This window comes from Dendropsophus ebraccatus, unplaced genomic scaffold, assembly GCF_027789765.1.
Source record: "Dendropsophus ebraccatus isolate aDenEbr1 unplaced genomic scaffold, aDenEbr1.pat pat_scaffold_1730_ctg1, whole genome shotgun sequence".
NCBI lineage: Eukaryota > Metazoa > Chordata > Amphibia > Anura > Hylidae > Dendropsophus > Dendropsophus ebraccatus.
The window spans coordinates 12,469-32,475 of record NW_027209157.1 but is presented as its reverse complement, the minus strand read 5'-3'; the positions used below and the strand labels follow the sequence as shown (position 1 = coordinate 32,475).

The following is a 20,007-nucleotide window of genomic DNA, read 5'->3' as shown; positions in this document are numbered from 1 at the left end:
TAATACTGTGGACAACAACGAAATGTTGATATCGTACCGTCAAGATTCCGTGCCAAAGCCCACATCTTCTGGAAATCCAAAAATTCACAATGGTTTCCGCTATAGAAAAAAGGTAAAAATTAGATAAAAAGATATATCAGTAAAAAAATATACTCTAAATGCAAAGCATACAGAACAATAAAAACAATTATAACCAATAGATTCTTGGTTATTGCATATCACTTACTAAAATGATTATGATTTACATGTGCTGTATTGCTTTCTAGCCTGCCCTTCATACCTGTCCTAGCTACATATCAAGATCTGTAAAAGTATCAAGGTATAGTAGCTGACTCTTGAAGGAACCTATCACCAAGACATGCTATCTAATCTACCACATCATGGTATAGAGCGGAAGAACTGAGCAGATTGATATATATCTTTGTGGAAAAGATTCAGTATAATTTGTAACTTGTTGACTAAAATCCTGCTCATTCTGTGACAAGGGGTCCAGTGGGTGGGGGTCTGGCAATAAACTGGACTATTTAGCATGGAAACATCAGGAATTTTTACCATAAAGATATATACCAATCCGCTCAGCTCCTTTAGCTCTATAATACGATGCTGATAGCTTAGACAGCTTTTTCATGGTGACAGGTTCCCTTTAAAGGGCAATTCCACCTAAAGAAAGAATTGTCTTCTGAAAGGTGAGTAGAAACAACAGGAGAACAAAGTGGCATCTCACCCACTGTACCACTGACGCACTTTGAACTTTTGATCTTGTGATCAGTTTTAGCAGTGGGACACTCCACGATCAGACCATGATGACAAATCTAGAGTTACAGTATGCCAGAAATATCCAGTTAAGTCAATCTATAGCGACTGCACAAATCCATGAGTGAATAAACGTTCAAGCAAACCGGTGCACAGCGTCTCCAAAATACTCATTGGAATCGTCATTTCCTAACAATATTACTAAAAAGGAAGAGGTCGATATCTACCTTCCGTGTATCCACAGGCTGTTGTGAGCGCCTGGCATGCGTGAGGAGTGCTATTCTTGTGACGGTCACCCCCAGCACGCTGCCATCTTTACACGTTTTATACTGTAGAAGACGACACATAGAAAAAGATAAATACACAAATAACACCACAGGCCTTGTATCGTCAAAACTTTACTCATATACACAAGTTATGTTTTCTCCTGCTTTTCAATATCTCTTATTATGAAAATATTATAATTTAGCAACTTTCAACCTTATATGGTTTATTACCAGCACATCATATATAATAGGTAAATACACTGTATAATAAATGGAGGTATAGACTTACTTCTATTAGGCAGTATCATTGTTTGCATCCTTGATATGTGGAAACCAATCACGAGGGGTTTGGACAGATGTTTGGATTCTGTGACAAACAAAGCAGCTTTGGCCAACCTTAAAATACACAAAAAGTAAAAAAAAAAATAAATAAATCAGTTGGTATCCTAACAATAAGAATGATGGATCTTAGAACAATATTGGTATAATATGTAAAGGATACTGTATTGGTAGAGGTCTAAACCCTGTGACCCTGTCATCAATCCGAAAAGGTTGAAGCCCCTTCAAGGGACTGAAAGATAACTTTTACTAAAATGTATGGAAAGGACAACACACTATGCATTAAAATCTGAGGGTTGGTGGGGGCCAATACCATCACTTCTAATGCTGGAAAAAACTCTCCAAATTCCATCATGTGACCACGGCAGCCAGTCATTGGCTCTAGCAATCACCACTGCAGTCAGTGCTGGCTATAAAACGTTATATGCAAAATATATGCAAATTAGATAGCTTGATTTCCCCGCCTGCCAATGACTCAGCTTAATTAATATTCATGATGATTCAAGCTAGGAGTGATGTGACAGCCTAATCGTCATGGTTATTGATGAAGGGGGGCCATCAGCAGGACCACCTCCAGTGCACGAGCAAGCTAATTTGCATATAACGTTTTTAGCCCACCAGCTCTGGAAAATGGCGACAGCAATTTGAAAATGGTGGACATTGTTGAGCTCAGTGTCACTATGCTGATCTGTCCATACAATGTTGTTAGTATGGCTATGTTAATGCTAGATTTACAGTATTAATAAAGTGAGGCGCTTCATTAGCTCGGCAGTCGGCTTATCAGTCTGCTGCCTTTAAACTCCGGACCGCTCCTCCCTGGTGCCTGGAAAAGCTTTATCCAGTCCTAGGAAACTTTTCCAGTTTACCAGGACTGGATCAAGCTTTACGCGACACGCAGAGTTCAAAAGAAGCCGGCTGACAAGCTAATGAAGCGCCTCACTTATCTCTACTATAGATTCCTTTAAATGGAGGCCCAAAAGAGGAAATAATTACTAAACTGATTACAGTGAATGTTACAAAATTGAGTGAAATGATATCCAACAAGACAGCCAGGGCTGTAACATAAATGACAGGAATGTTATGGACACAGTTACTGAGAAGCTCATTTAGGCAACTAATGCAAACTAAAAAGGAAAATCACCTCCAAAAAAAAACACATTCAAGACAGCAAGATTATTTTTAAATGCACAAAAAAAAAATTGTAAAGTCTTTATATGCCAAAACCACCCACTCGTGTTACAGATTATATGTATTTAGTGCATTCTATTCCATTAGGATTTGTCCCATTTGTATAGGCTCCTGTAATAGAGGAAGCCATAAAAAACGGGGACTTATCCCTACAGTGCATACTTGTCAACAATCTTGATTTAGTGGAACAAATTTGGATTTGGACGACACATCGTGCCCAAAAATGGACATCTTGGGGACATTCCTGGGCAGGTCTGGGCATTTTCTATGGGTATGAGGGATGTGCACACTACGGAATTTGCCGCGGATTCCGCAAGGAATTGAAGAGGAAAGTTTTCTGCTTGAAATTCCTCGCCTATTCAGCTCTGGAAGAATTGGAGCAGAATTTAGCAGAATTGAAGCAGAATTCAAGCCCATTGACTTCTATAGGATTCCTTTAGAAGAATCCGCAAAAAGAATTAAGGGTACGTGAACACTACGGAATCCGTGTGGATCATCTGATGTGGATTCTGCAGCTACCCCCGCTCACGGCTGTGCACTTCTCCGCCCGTGGCATAGACTCCCTTCTATGCAGGGTGGGATTGCGCTGTCTGCCCAAAGAAGGAACCATAGAATGTCTATGGCATGGGAGGAGATGCGTGCAGCCATTAGCGGGGGCAAGCTGCGGAATCCGCGCCGTGTGATACGGCCGGATTCCTCAGTGTGGAATACCCAAACATGTCAATTCTTCTGGCGACTGCGGATCTGCAGCAGAATTGCTGTCCAAAAATTCTGCCGTGTGCACAAATGAGCGGAAAGCCAATTAAAACCTTTGTTCATATTTTACAGGCGGAATTTTGAGCGGATTCCGCGTGCATTTTAACACAAAATCGGCTAGAAATTCTGTCCTCTTTTCCATGGTGTGCACATACCCTTAAAGGTGTATTCCCATCTCAACTTACATATAGACAAGAAATAGTAACCGCCACTACTATATGTATATAGTCCTGTGGTGTTCACCGATTAAGAGGAAGTGCACAAGTTTCACAGTGGTGCTCACTCTAATCACAAAAAAATTATTAATCCATAAGTAGAAGAGTTAAAAAAGAAAAAAGTTGTAGAGGCAACTCACCATTAAAATCTTTTCTTTATTAGATCTTCTTAAAATTACAAACAACAACATAGGTGTAGGACGAGCATGATGTGGATGCCAGGGCTCCTCAATCAGCGTGGCAGCGTGACAGCTGTTTCGTGTGTCGGAACTACGCTTTCACAGACGCTTGTCCTGCACCTATGTTGTTTGTAATTTTTATGAAGATATAATACAGTAAAAAAAAAAAAAGATTTTAATGGTGAGTGCCCTCTGCAATTTTTCTTTTTTTGCCCATCTCAATTACATACTAATACTTGTAGGGTTTGCCTCTTAGTAAATCCGTCTGGACTGCACTTGCCGCACATCGGGCGCAGAAGTCTCGCCTGCTTTGGAGCAGTCCTATGGACCATGTAGTCCTATTGAGATGGCACAGTACCTAGGTTGTTACAGGATATTATCCAAGCGAAAAACCATCAGTAGAAAATTACTCATCAGACCAAAACAAGTCATAAGGTTTAATTTAAACTTAAAGTTCCCCTTTAAGATATGATATGCTTAACATAAAGCTATTGAATTGCTTAATAGAATAGAATAGAATCTCCTATTCAAGGGATCCTGGATTCTCACCTTTAAATTGTGGTATCTCCCCGTAGGACTCTTTGGCAGTCCTTTATGACAGGCATCACTAGTCAAGGCACAGTAACCCCACAGCTTCCTAACAAAAAAACAATCTGCTGGCTTCCTGCATCCTGGAGAAGAGATAACATGAAACATTATGATACAGGATCTTATGGGGGGTGTCTATGGGGGTCTTACGGTCATCCTTCAGTCCACGTCTTGGCCAGGAGCAAATATGTATTGGAGAAGAGGGGAAATATCATGACAAATGTGATGGGTCGAGTGTTTCTCTGCTGCAAGATATTCTAAAATAATGTCGTATTTCATCGTCTTCTCGGCCGCAGGCTACATGTCCATGTGAACGCTCATAGACTGAGCTCGCAGCCCAAACTGAGCTGGGAGGTCTGAAGCTAATGCCACAGCTATGGAAGGTACAGTGACCATCCAGCAATAGATCCTCATACATATCAGACTATTTTTATTTCTAGATTTACTAGAATTGTAATAGTAGTATATAATATCATACTAAGACATAATAAACCAAGCATCATACCTCAATAGTAATTAATATATACACAATAAGATACTTAAAGGGATACTCTGGCAAAAAAAAATTCTAATCAAATGATATCAGAAAGTTATATACATTTCTAAATTACTTCTATTAAAAATATCCAGTCTTCAAGTACTTACCAGCTGCTGTATGTCCTGCAGGAAGTGGTGTATTCTTTCCAGTCTGACACAGTGCTCTCTGCTGCCACCTCTGTCCATGTCAGGAAACTGTCCAGAGCAGTAGCAAATCCCCATAGAAAACCTCTACTGAATTGACAGTTCCTGCAGAGAGCACTGTGTCAGGCTGGAAGGGATAGACTACTTCCTGCACAACATACAACAGTTAATAGGTACTGTAAGAATTTTTTCTAAATAGAAGTAATTTACAAATTTGTATTACTTTCTAACACCATTTTTTTTTAAAAGAAAAGAAAAAATTACACCGAAATTCCCCTTTAACTATAAGAGATAAATTTATTTTTTACTTATAGGACTAAGAGAACAGGGTACGAAGGTCTTGACCCCCAGAAAATAATACAATGATGAGCCTTCATATTGTAAAGTCTTGTCATTTTTAAAATATTTTTTCTTCTAGATAATTTCAGACTTGAATAGTTCTGGAACGTGTCTTCCTATTATTACACCAACCCTTATGGAAAGTTAGCGGTACTTTCATACAGATCTTCTCACTAGGAGTATTAGAGCTGCAAATTAGCGCATAACCTATAAAGCACGGAACTAGCGGTATTCATTACATGGTCCTTTTTCATAACACTGCAGGCCGCAATGGGGTCACAGCACCTCACCTTCCTTGTAAGTGGCACTTCAATGGGAACTGGAACAACTTCAGCTAATAGACAGCCATAAAACGCTACCATAAACGCAGCAGGGTCATTATTTGGAAAAACGAGGGCCACCTACAAGAACAAACAAGATGTTACCCGAGAAGCGAAAGGAATTAAGAATTAGGTCTTAGAAGATCGTCTGAGCTTTTGTGTAATGGAAAGAGCAATACATCAAAAGAAAGGATAAAACTTACAACCAGAAGAGAGAGAAAAAATATGATTAAACCTATATTTCTTAGATGATTCTAGAAGTTTAGTTTTGCCATCTTTAAAGCCAACCGGTAATGAAAATATGTTCTTTTTGTATTACTAGAATTTTTCCCTTTACGATCACAAGTAATTCAAGCAATGGAGGGGGGCTGCTTCGGGGAAATCAAATTCCCGACAATGGGTCTCCTCAAAGATACCAGAGAGTGGTTATAGGACCACACATTAGGCCAATGGGTGAGGATAGTACAAGTGCCATAAGTGAAAGCCTAATAACAGTACTTAAGGGGCACTAAAGATGGGCAAACTAATAGATCTTTCCATAGTTCTATGCTTCGGTGGGATGTAAACTAAGGAAGGAGACCAAGAGAAACGGCACTCCAGCAAGCAAGTCAAGGGCTCATACACGGCCAAGCCAAAACAGAATCAAGTCTTCTCCTATGAGAACGTGTAGGATGTAACCGGTCATGACCCATTCTTTAGTGTCTTTAGTCCCAGACTTTTACTTGGGCATGAGCCATCATTACCTCCATGGTAGGGTCCTGCCCCGGCCCCCCTGCCAATGAGCTGTTTGCCAGATCCCCAGCAATGGTATAAACATAGGACACAGCCAGAAGCGGACATCTCTATACACTGTGTAGTGGCCGTGTTGAGTTACTGAAGACATCCAGTTCACTGTGTATGTGGCTTCTACAGTATATTATCCTGTGTATCAATAGAGTTGAGTGAACTTCAAGCACACTCAGGTTTGACCGAACCAGATTAGCGATTGCTATTGAAGTTGGATGCAGCCCTAGGAGTCCTGGAAAACATGGATACAGCCTATGGCTCCTCGAAGTTCGCTCTACTCTAGCAATGAGTAAAAAAAATCTCCGGAGAAAAAACTTTACTATACGCCTTATGCATGAAGCCACGAGGAAGCAACGTGCACAAAGGTGAAGACCAGGGAGGTAGTTACATTTGGTACAGTGGTCATGGTCACACCTAGGCTTCAGAACCTGAAGACACTCTAGAGGCCATTGGATCCCCCCCAAAATATCCTTCTATTTCCATATATGTAGGCTTACAGTTTCTTTGAACGAATGCTTACATTTATTCGTCAATAAAACGATGTCGGCACTTCTGTGTGTGTGGTGCCAAGGATATACTCAATAGTCCACTCCAATTGAAAAAAATTCCGGCACTCACCCAGAGCTCACTTGCAAAAGTGATTTATTCCATGACGAGGTGCACACACATGAAAACAGCAGGACGCGTTTCGGCATTACCGCCTTTCTCAACTGCCTAATACACACTAGAGCGCTAACTATACTTATCATACGAATCATGTATAAGTATAGTTAGTGTTCTAGTCATGATGTCTGCAATGCCGAAGATCCCAAAGCCCGGCTGTAGTCCCGGAGCGGCGATCTGGCCCTGAAGGGGTACGGGGAGTGGCAAGCTAATACCCTTTGTTATTTTCCCCCTGTGCCCCTGCCAATTAAAAAAAACGGAGGCCAGACCTCTCCTTAAGGGTGTGTTCACACGTACAGCATCTGCAGCAGATTTGATGGCGCAGATTTGAATCTGCAACAGATCCGCAGCAGATTTCATGGTCCAGATTGGATTTCCCTTGAATCTGCAACTTCAAATCTGCTGCAGATCCTGTACGTGTGAACGCACCCTTAACATTCTTAGAACTGTTTAGATGCTAACATGGCTGCAAATAAAGAAAAAGATCCTGGAAACTATCAAGTTATCTTCCTGTTTTGTTATTCCAAACCATCTCCTCCACTTCAACGTCCTCTCGAATGTTCAAACAAAACTTTCCGTCTCTCGCTGTCGGATGAAAGTATTAAATATATACAAGCCTGAGCTTTGTAATGTGGCCCCAGAAATATGAGCGATTTGTACTTACACGGCAGTAATTAAAACGCTGTCTTTGGAATTGTATTTTCAGAAGGAAATTAAAGGTTTTAGCCGCTCTAACTCCCCACATTGGGTGGAAAGCAACAGAAAAAAGGAGTTAAAATGGCTCGAGCATATTTATTCTGGTGAGACCAGGCAATGGGATTGTACGAATTCCATCTGCACTGTAAGTCCTTGCTATATCCTGCCCTTTCAGGGAACAGAGCTGTGAAATTACTATGTGTTAGAACATAATTATGCCTTTACAGTGCAGTGACATTTGTAGCAAGTGTGGAAGAGGAAAGGAGCTGAGACCTCTGGGTCCTCTTTTAATTTGTAGATTGTGAAGGGGATTTTTTTTTTATCGTCATCAATGAAAAATAATCATAAACTCAGAGATTCTATGATAATGTAAAGTATGTAAAGGGGCTGTCCAGAGTCTTACTTAAAGGGGTACTCCAGAGGAGAAAAAAAATGATGCCTGATGCCTCAACTACTGCCAGAAAGTTATAGAATTTGTAAATTACTTCTATTTAATAGACTCAAGTCTTCCAGTGGTGTATGATTTCCAGTCTGACACAGTGCTCTCTGCTGCCACCTCTGTCTGTGACAGGAACTGTCTAGAGCAGTAGTGAATTCCAATAAAAAAAAAAATACTGCTTGTGACAGTTTAAGTGGCAGCAGAGAGCACTGTGTCAGACTTAAAAGAATGCACCGCTTCCTGCAGGACATACAGCAGCTGATAAGTACTGGAAGGCTTAAGTTTTAAATAGAATGAATTTACAAATCTGTATAATTTTCTGACACCAGTTGATTTAAAACTATTTATTTTTTTAATCTGCAGTAGCCCTTTAATGGGAAATGCGACTTTCTACTATACTTTAGTAGAAAATAGTCTTAGACCTAAGTTTTATGGTCTGTACTTTCAGTCTATATGTCAGGAGCCGGCTGTCATGCCTTGCTCCCGGCACTGCCGGTGTGTGGTCGGCCTCCTCCTGATTCCGAACGCATCCCTGGCAACTGGCCCGACTGGGTGTGGGGAGCATGCCGATGGCGACCCTGACAATCGGGCTGGGTGGTTGCTAGGGGTGCGGCGGTGTCTTTTCTGATGTTGCTGTGGCTAGGGCTTCACCGCCCCCGGCCAATCGGCTCAGGTGTTTGCCATATGTTTAAACTGACTGGTCAACACCGCCAGTCAGCAAAGTAATGTTGTTTGAAGCTGGAGCCTCAGCCCCAATCACAGCCTGGAGTCTTCATAAATACACTACCTTGTAACAATCTTCCCCACTGACGTAAATAGGAAATTGTCTGGCAGTGCGCACACCATATAGAATAACGTCTGAAATTGATTATGACCGTCAAAATAACGAACATGCTCATTACTTACTAATTATATATATATGACCTGCTTTTGCAAAAAAAAAAAAAAAAGTTTATTTGTTTTACTAGTTCACACATTGTTTTATTTTTACTAAAAATTATGGTGTTTTTTAAGCAGTGTCTGGTGTAATTTTTGTGCCTATTAAAATAAATTATACCACATGATTTAATTGTTTATGCTGTTGCATGGGAAAGCTTAGTGGACTATGCTTTGCTATGAGGTAAAAAAAAAAAAAGTATCCTGGCGCTGCCAAAAAGTACAAGCTACATGTAGGCCTATGGACATAATAAGCATGTCCACCGAGAGTTTTCAAGATACACATCCTAAACGGCACTAAAATAAGATGCTTACATACAACGATACCTAATATAAGTATAGAAAGGGGAGAGATCAGTGTTTCTGATGTATTTAGGTAACAGAGGATTGCTTAGGCTGGATACCAGGCTTTAATAAAGTATCTGAAGACCACAACATTATCTTAGCTGTAGTAAAATTACAATATTGTTTCTAAGTCTGATGTGATGGCTAATAAAAGTAGAAAACATACTAAACAACATATACACATAAAAAAAGCCCAACAACAAAGGCTCAATCCATTAACAAGAGGACATAGTACAAAGCTTTACCCTGTCTCCAGGCCTGACCATCGGCTCCTGTTTAGTTCCCAGTTTATGTAATATATTGTAGGCAACCTTCATACTTCTAGTCCATAGTTTTCCTGTAAAAAATAATTATATTAGAAATAATATAAGTTATCAAAAACTGACAGAACAGTATTTCACAAAATGATTATTTCTAATGATAGTAATTGTCTCAAATTTCTAATTTGTTACTTCTTTGTCACCTTTGACTTTACATATTTTACAGGATTGTACAGAGGTTGTTACCATTCACATTAGTTCAGTCTCACATACACAAAGGACAACTACATAAGTGCCAAGGAGGAGGAGCCTATGGTTGGTTCCCTCAGCTCTAGCACCACTACTTCTCACTGTGCTCTATGCCCAGTGTGTGTCACCGATTATGTAATAGGTGGGCATACGGCAGAGTGATGGCCTATGGAGTAATAGGCCCTGCCTCCTTGACACGTTTCTTTATGAGAATAAAAAGGCACCAAAGGAATATTTAGCATGTTATTGATAACTATCCATTAGCATCAACAGTTTAGTATGTGGCCAGCAGGTGAAAAATTCACTTTAGGCTCTAAATGAAGCACTGACAAAATAATAATATTAATTAAGAAAGTGGCATTTTTCTCCAGTAAGATATAATACATCTGGTGGTAGGGAACAATGAAGATGGTGGCAGGTGACGGGCCCCTTGATACCTTGCCTGCACATTTGCAAGTGATGGCCGCGGAAGTGAACATCAGGGTTGGCGGCACGTGACAGTCTTCAGGTCCTGCATGCAGCTGCTCTGCAACAGGCGGTGAAGATAGGGGAAAATGGCGGCGGGCTAAGAAGAATCACAGCTGCTTACCCTGGTGCTCTGTTCGGCGGGGCCATGCTTCCAAATAAAAACTTTTTTAAGTCTTACTTTCAGGGAAGCCTTATATTTAGCAATTCAGCAAAACCTCTATTAGGTCTTATTTTCAGTAGATGTCTTATTTCTGGGAAACAGGGTACTTGTATGCATACTGAGTGGCATGGTTAACACTGTTTACATACAGTAATTCCATAATAAATGAGAAAGTATTAGCTATTTGCCCTCCCCCATTAAAGCAGGAAGAGCAGCTCTGAAGTACAAACCGCTGCTTCAGTAAAGGACATACCGCATGGACAGGAGCTTTAATGGGGCACAGGGAATGGAAACTAAGACCTAAAAATATGCAATAAGCTTTCACTTCAAATAAAGCAGAAATAGAAACGCCTGGCAAACTTAGAACGCAAAGAAAAATGTTTATATTCAGAAATGTCTGTTCTTGTCAGGCTGTAAGGAAAATGAAGCCAGGGTCTGGATGTATTCCACTGACAGGTCAAAGCAATAAAGAACGCTTAAAAGGAACATGAAGTTATAAGATATAAGTATCTGATGAGCTGACAGCGTGAACATACAAAATGGACATAAATATGGAAAAAATGTCAGGAAAACTGACCTTCGTCAGGAAATGACTATATAGCTGTGTACGTTTTTAAAGGAATTGTTCAAGATTAGAAAAAAATCATTCAGAAAGAGCTCCACATATGTCCATAGGCTGCGTCTGGTACTGCAGTTCAAAGCCACAGTCTTTCCAGCTCTACTATAGAACCAGAAGGGGGGTGCAGACATGCAGGGAGGCACAAACATTAGGCTAGGTTCACACTGCGTTTTTGCAATCCGTTTTTTTTTTTTTCATCCTTTTTTTGCAAAAAACAAATGAAAAAATGAAATGAAAATGAAATGAAAATAAGGGATCATACATAAGAACCTGCTGATATGCACCTGTCGCAGCAGATCTGCACTGTCCTGCCATCCACCAGCTTGTACAGCCTCCCACTTATGCATATTCATCTATGCATAATTAGGAGGGGATGTAAGAGCCTTTGGGAAGATGTCAGCAGGTTTGTACGTACAAACCTGCTGATAGTTTCCCTTTAAGAACTCTACACCTTCCAGAGGGAACTAAAAAATGCAGCTTTATTTGAAACATCAATATGTCGCCAACACATTTTGGATCTAGAAGGTGATCTTTGCATAATATAATGGAAAAGGGGCGAATGGAGATGAGCAAACTTTTTAAAAGTAAAGCTTGGGCTTGTCTGAACTGAAACCTTAAACAAACTACAAACAGCTAAAAGACTGCAAGAGTTTAGCTGATTTAGTGTGGTTCTGTAAGTTCGCTAATCAAAACTTACCTGTCCATGCTCCCCCGATATCGTTCATCTCAAGTGTGCCCTGCAACTGCCAAAAACCATCTCGTCCAATCACGGGACAGCACTGTTGATTGGCCAGTGAGACAATAGTGACAGCCTGCTCAGCCAATTACTGGCCATGGCACTGTCCAGTCTCCATGATTGGCTGAGCGTGCTGGAGGCGGCTACAATCAGTGGGGCACACCGCAGACCCGGAAGAGGAACGCTGACAGGTGAGCTTACCCTTATTTGTTTTTTTAAGCTATGTTCACACTACGTATATGTCCGGCCGGCCGGGATTTACGCAAGTTGCGGACTTACACCCGTAAGCTACGTACGCTTCCCGAGCGGCGTACGTAGCGATCTGACAGCGGTCTTTTACTTGGATATCTTCGGCTAGCCCCGGACACCCCACAGAACCTTTTGGATCAGCAAATCAAAGTGTAAAAATGAAGAAATCACCACTCCATGTTACGCTACGGGCGTAAGTTACAGCATTTCCGTCCCGAAACAATGGTCTGGTTCATTTTTAACGGCGCCGCATACGATTTGGGCGTAAGTTCTTACGTAGTGTGAACTGTGAACGTAGTTTGCGTACAATGGAAAGTATACGATCTACGGCTGCACAGTTCACACTACGTTAGAACTTACGCCCGGATCGTATGCGGCGCCGTAAAAAATTAACCAGACCATTGTTTTGGGACGGAAATGCTGTAACTTACGCCCGTAGCGTAACATGCGGTCCCGTACGGAGTGGTGATTTCTTAATTTTTACACTTTGATTTGCAGATCCAAAAGTTTCTGTGGGGTGTCCGGGGCTAGCCGAAGATATCCAAGTAAAAGACCGCTGTCAGATCGCTACTTACGCCTCTCGGAAGGCGTACATAGATTACGGATGTAAGTTCGCGGTACCGTACGCAACTTGCGTAAATTCCGGCCGCAGTTTTACACGTATATATCCGGCGGCAAAAAATATGCGGCCGGATATATACGTAGTGTGAACATAGCCTTAATGTGTATTAAGTTGCATGGTTGCCATCTTTCCAAACTCCTTGCAAATAGTTCAGCTCAGAAGCAAACAAAGCTTTTTGCAAAGTTTGGTCCAAATATTGGTTTGTAAGATTCGTCTGGCTCATCTCTGGGGCGAGGTATCGTGCACAGTCATTTCTGAAAAGAACACTGGAGGTACACTTTAAACGAGAGTATCTAGGAGGAGGACAAAGGCAGTGTGACTACCTGCCACTTTAGCCCCAGCACCCCCGCAGCTATAAGGTACTGGAGGTGGGATGAGGGAAGGTTCAAACACAATGACTGGTTCAACTTAAACTCTCTGGGGAAGATTTACCAAGCAGCCTTACAGTAATGTTATTTTTTGCATGTAGTACCGTCCTCTTCCACTTGGGGTGCACTGTCTAATTTATATTTATACTTATACCTTTATTTATTTATTTATTTATTTATACCTAATTTATACTACCAATGATTTTACGAAATTGAGAATTAAAGTAGAAAAACTACCTTTAAACAAATTACAGATTTTCTCTACATCGAAAATAAACTTTTCTCATTAGAGCTAGACTTGGGTATGAGTGAATTATTCATGTACCCACATAACCTTGCTATAGTTAGTCATTATTTTCTTTTAATGTTCCATCGGCATCATTCCACGAGAAAACGTGTTAATGGTTAATGAGTGACTGCCGCCAGCCCGGGGGCAAGGCAGTCAGTTAACAGAGAGGAAGTCGGAGTGCGAGACTCGCTAATAAGATTTGCCTTCTCACTTCGAATGTAAACACTGAGGTTGGGGCGAATCAACACCATCTTCAAAGTTTATTTGCCAAAGATTTACTATGGCAGAACGACCGAACATTCCAACCAAATAGTTGAGATTTAAACAAACTGAGAAAAAAAACTGTAGGATTAGATGACTACAAAAAAATCATTTAGCTTTCTCTAAATCCCCTACAAAAAAAAAAAATTTATAAGAATTTTAAGTATTTTTCATGTTTTGAGTAAAAAAAATTATGGCGGGGGGAGCCCACATGAAAGGCGACATCTAAGGCATGATGCAGTTTTTAAAGCTCCGAGACTCCAACATCACAGCCAACATCTGACCACTAAAGATTTTATCAAAAATTCTTTGAATCCAACTGAAACCATGAAGATTTACAGCAGAAGCCTCGATTACTTTAAGTCAGCGGTACAAATGAATGCGCAGCCGGTAAGACAGGACATGGATCTAAAGCGAACAATTTTAAGAGGAAGCAACATAAACTACAAAATCTTCCTTAGACATTTCCCATCTGCGATAAAAGCCTCACAAATGCCTAAATAACATGAGATTCCAAAAAGAAGAGATCAGACTCAAAAGGCTAAAAGGCTCAACTCCGTCCATGTTAATATGGAATGGTGTCTCATTGCAAAAAGGTCAGTATGAGCCAGTATTATTTAAGTATACATGTCATTTGAGGTACAAAGTCATGGTGTGTGTCTACATGACGAGCTGCCCTATGTCTAGCCATTTTATAACCTGTATATGGAATTTTACCAGTTTTCTTCCAGACGCTCCATCTGTATCTAATTTTCAGTTACTGCAAAGGTGGATATGCAAACTATGATGTTTCCTATACACTGAACACACATTAAAGAGGGTATCCTGCCCTACCAACGCTCTTCACCAGCCCCCTAAAAGCAGTTGCAATTTAAAGGACATTAAAGAGCAATAATAAGCAGTCTAAGCTGTAAATCCAGCACAACACTCACTAAAAGCTCCTGTAGTCTCTCTGGCTGTAGCTCTCTCCTCTCTCCAGCCAATCTCCCAACTTCTCACCAGCATGTAACCTGATCCCTCAAGGAGCTGACAATCTATCTAAAACTGGTACTCCGGAGACTAAGATATAGTGTTTAATACACAGCTTTTATAAAGTTATATTACTGTGTAATACAACATTAAAAAATATGTATTGTGTTTTATTTACACATATACATTTCTAATGCCTGGCAGCAGAAAGGGGCAACGTGCCACCACCATTTGTGCAGTCTCTTGCTCTGTTCTAGCGCCGCTGAATAGCGAGATACAGAGCAGGATCCTATTCCCCCCAGGGTCTTGTTCTACCCCGTGTCACCCCTTACTGCTGCAAGGCACCAGAAGTATACCTGTGTATCCGGAGTACCCCTTTAGGACTGAGCTATTCTTCAGAATGAATTATTAGATTTGGAGAAAATTGGAAAGGTATACCACAGAACTAACGTTAAATCGGAATAAATTCATTCTAATAAGGAAGCCTGTCCCCATTTCATGCTGCCCGTGGTTCTGGCAGCATTAAACACATGACAGGTTACCTTTAAATTGGAAAATCCCATTATGCAAAAGCAGACACAACTGATTGATCTATTCAGTATGGACCTTGGAGTGGGAACTATTAGGGACTGTTCATTCGGTACTGTATAAAAAGTTAAAAATGGCAGCAAGGATCTATTGGTCTGTCTGACTCAGATATCCAGGAGGCCACAAACACTAATCCCAGTATAATATATTTATCAGCACAACAAGTAAAGGGAAAATGAATATGTGATTGCTCAGTAGCTGCCAGTTCAGACAGTGCATTTATCATTGCCAGGAAAATTGCATTTCATGTCACGTTCTGGGTGTTTGCACTGTCTGATCGCACAACAAATCACTAGAGCAATTTTTAGAAATTATCATCTGCAGACAGCCTGACTGGATCATAGTGTCGGCCATTAAGTGCTCCAATTTAGAACCAATTTACTAAGTGCTTTTTCAGAGCTGAGCAACAAATACAATGAAGGATTTCTGGTGAGTGTTCTATTAAAGCAACTAGTGCCTGTTATATTGGCTGATACCCAGGGGCAGGCAATGACGTCCTAGGGTTCCATAGCGGAACTCACAATAGACGCGATCCCCATTGGTAGTTACTTTTTTCCTTTTTGCTTTCCCTAAAGATTTCACCTCTGCGATGCTAAAAATGGCAAAATTTACATTAGGATTTTGTAAAATCTCCTCTACTGGCCTGCTACTATGAGGGATTAGGGCAGGTTTACATCACGTTTTTGGACCCACATCGGGGTATACGTTGGGAATCTATAAAAATAAGACCCCATTGACTTGAATGGGCAGGGCATAGTAATTTTGTTACTACGTTCTGTCCATTTCCTTGACGTATACTTCTTTTATGCAGGACTGAAAAGCGTGGTCGACTATATCTTGCCCGTTCAAGTCAATGGGGCCGAAAATGTGATGTAACCCTAGCTTTATACTGTACCCATACAAACATCACGCGTTCCATTGATTATGGTCCGTGAATGGAAGCTGTATCAGTACAGTTAAACTGTTTCGGAGCTCCCAGTATTATCACGGATCATGATTCCAGGAGCCCCGAACTCCATTCTGTAGAACATTGTCTAATTATGGAGCGTGAACAGAACGTGTGAATGCCCTTTAAGGTTTCCTGCCTGACAATAATTGGCCCATATCATACCATTAAGTCTTCTGTACCCTGCAGAGTGCGGATCCCCTTCAACCAGTATTCCAGCAATACCCAGGTCCTTGCTAATCTCTACTAAATTCACACACCTGTAGTGCACCTTGCGACCACAGACTTGCACTACGAACGTGAAGCACGAAGCACTACATTACCAGTGCGATCCACGTAAGGACATACGTGAACGGGGCCATTGAATGCCATTGGTCCTATGTTCTGTCTGCAATTGTGTGCCCGCAATTGCGGACAGACCAACGATATGTGAATGTAGCCTAAAAAAATGGCCATTTTGCCAATTTGTGGGTATACAAAGATACAGAATGGCTGGAAAAATCCCACAAAAATCTTATGTATACCACCTATATAGTATAATCTAAAGAAGTGCACACGTTCCATGTTAGCTACAACTTACATCACTGTACTGTTCTTCTCCCTCTCTGAACTGTGACCTAGGAGACTAGAAGACTGCGAGACTGCAGGTGAACTGAGCATGTGCGACCACCTTAATGGTCTCCAGAAAGTGGACGTACACAAGGGCAACAGGTTATGAAAACAAAGTAGGGACATGAGGGATTAGCAGGTATATCTCTCTCAAACAGTAGATTTTAATCAATGCATACACATTTGAAACATGTTTGATTTCACTTTATGCATCAGTTTAGACCTATTCATCTTAATGGGAAAACCCCTTTAATTCATCATTTTATTTGAAGGCTCAAGTACTCTACACGCTTACAAAGTACATAAGAATCCACACAGGTTCTGAGAGCAGGATGAACCATTAATATTAATACCAGAGGGACATACAGTACTTTGTGAAGGATGCTTTGAAGTGGAATCACACAGAGAAGAAAGCCTTTGCCGTAAAGTTTAGCTATGATTTAGACAAACAGTATCCAAAATGTTTTCAACGAAAATTCAGTTAGTGTTAATTATCCAAGTTACATAAATATTGACTTTTATACCGAAAAGATGAGAACCAGTTGAAAGAAAAATAAAGAAGAACAGAAAATATGGGGTGGTAAATAACCAAAACCTACAATTCCAACTTTCGGGTTATTTACTCCTTAAACGTCATGTGGGGAACCTTCAGCTCTCCAATGGTTTCAAAACTAAAATTTCCATCATGTCTGGACAGCCAAAGCTAAGGCGGTACATGGAGGCGGTGGTAAGCGTGGGCGGAGGGACTGCAGGGAAAGAAGTGAGCGGCTGCCGAGCGGGGCTAAAGCTTTGGCTGTCCAGGTATCATGGGAATTCTATTTTGACAACAGCTGGAAGGCCAACGTTTCCGCATAAGTGTTGAGCGGACTTGAGGGTCGTGAACGATTGGCATTTGATTTCCGTTGGGTTGCAGCCCTAGAAAGTCATGGAAAATATGGATACAGCCTTAGGCTATGTTCACACTACGTAAAACTACAGCCGTTGTTGCCAATGGCAACAACGAACATAGTTTTTGTGCAGCGGAACACAGCCTATTAAGCTATGGAATCCCGGCCAAAGCGTACACACATAGTAAACGCTCGGGCCGGGATCCCGTACGGGGCCGCAAAAAACTGACAGATCAGTGCACACAGTCAGTGCACACAGTGAAGCGAGCGGCTCCAGCCGCTCACTTCACTGTGTGCTATGGTAAGCTCTGATGCGGGCGCACGCTGATGCGCCCGCATCAGAGCTCTGCGGCCGGAAAGATCACCCGGCCGGTACTTAAGTACCGGCCGGGATGATCCGGGCTGAGACCAGCCGTTCCGTGACCTGGCCGGGGTCACGGAGCGGCCGGTCTCATACGTTGTGTGAACATAGCCTAAAGCTGTATCCATGTTTTCCTGGCAGTCCTAGGGCGACACCCAACTTCTCCAGACAGCGGAAATCAAATGCCAATCGTTCAGAGAAGTTGCCGATCCCCAACAGTTTCCCCAATTCAGCTCAACACTATTCCCCATCCCTGCTTTTGACCATTGCAGGCAACTCCATGTTACATTGAACAATTTGTATACTGTTCGCAATATCCTCCGGGGATGTTAGTACACTCTGGGGCAACATGGGGAACTAGAAAATTTAAATGACACAATAAATTCTAAACTTAATCGTTAGCGCCGAGAGAATTGAGGCATGCAAATAAGACCCAGTGTCATGCCCTTGGTGTGAACACTACCACTACTGCCCATTCCTTCATCGAAAATGGAACATCCATTTCAAGACATTGGTATGACCTCAAGACGTGGTAGCCAACTCATGCAGTACACCATTTATAACTATAACGAAAAAGGATTTGGGTTGATCCATCAAAAGTAACCACGAAGACATGCTTTCCTAACCAGCCAAATGGCATATCCAAATAAAGCCCATTTTAACTGTTCTAAGGACAAATAATAGTAACCGAAAATGAATTTCCATATCAATTTCATTACTTCAGCCGTACGGTAATGAATGTCAGAACAGTCGTTTAAGTCACTGTAGTACAGTCATTAATCACAGTGACATTACCTTCATTATATTCCTTTAACTGATTAATTTGTGTGCAGAAGTCAATCCACCACTTCTATACCCTTTATTTAAGACTAGCCTTTGGTGTTCACCTTATCTATACATCTGCTCTTAGTTTAATATGTTCCAAAGAAACAGACCCCCACTCGTTCGGTTTTATAACATTCAGCTTGTGTAGTCAATGACGTTAAACACACTTTGATCTTTTTTTTTTTTCACTCAAAACCGTGCGAGTCAACACAAGTCCCAGACTCTTACCATATGTCAATATGTAGAGTGGTTTCCCATTTGTATCCATAGTGGTAAGGCAGGGCGCTTTAGGTGATATGGTTCCCCATCGCTGTAGTGCTGCTTCTAATGAAGGTGGCCAGTTTGTGACTACTCCCAACTGTTCTCCTCGCATGGCTAACATCTGCGCTCCTTCTGGTTTCGGCTGGTTTGGGTCTGGCTGTTGAACTTTCAGGTAGAATATAATGAAAGATTTAATGTTAATACAAGAAAAAAAAAAAAAAAAAAAAAACGTAAATTGTATTAAAAAAAAAAAAAAATCCTGGCCTGGAATACATTCTATAACAGCAAATGAAGATAATTAATTCAGTGGGGAGAATTAACTAAAATCTTGCCAATTACATGGGATGATTATCAGCCTAAGGCTGGGTTCACACTATGTTTTTGCAATCCGTTTTTTTTTTTCATCAGTTTTTTGCAAAAAATTGATTAAAAAAACGGATGGAAAAATGGATGCATGTGTGTGCATCCGCTGTGATCAGTTTTCCCATTGAATTCCATTATGAAAAAAAAACGTGTTTTTTTTTAACGTACACAAAAACATAGTCGACCTCATTTTTGTGTCCGTTAAAAAAAAACGGATCCGTTTTGATCCCATTTTTTTTCTTATGGAATTCAATAGAAAAACTGATCAAAACGAATACACACACATGCATCTGTTTTTCCCTACTGCCAATCCATGGTCCAACATCTGGTCAACGGTGCTGGGGCCTTTATCTCTGCTTTGTGGAGACACCCTGTCTATTTTTTTTTTTTGGCAATTTGTGGACATAGACAAATACATGGCTTTTATG

At 41.0% G+C, this 20,007-nt stretch overlaps 1 protein-coding gene across 1 annotated transcript; it reads right to left on the bottom strand.

The window, feature by feature from the left end:
• Positions 1 to 37: 37 nt before the first annotated feature.
• Positions 38 to 19,757, bottom strand: LOC138775532 (disco-interacting protein 2 homolog C-like; the record flags this gene model as incomplete). The annotated part of the gene is made up of 7 exons (XM_069955959.1): positions 19,748 to 19,757; positions 19,184 to 19,381; positions 9,735 to 9,826; positions 5,595 to 5,705; positions 981 to 1,082; positions 745 to 812; positions 38 to 99 (listed from the first exon to the last, which is right to left on the bottom strand). Coding segments are annotated over exons 1-7 (643 nt in total), but the record flags the coding sequence as incomplete, so codon positions are not given.
• Between the last annotated feature and the right edge of the window lie 250 nt (positions 19,758 to 20,007).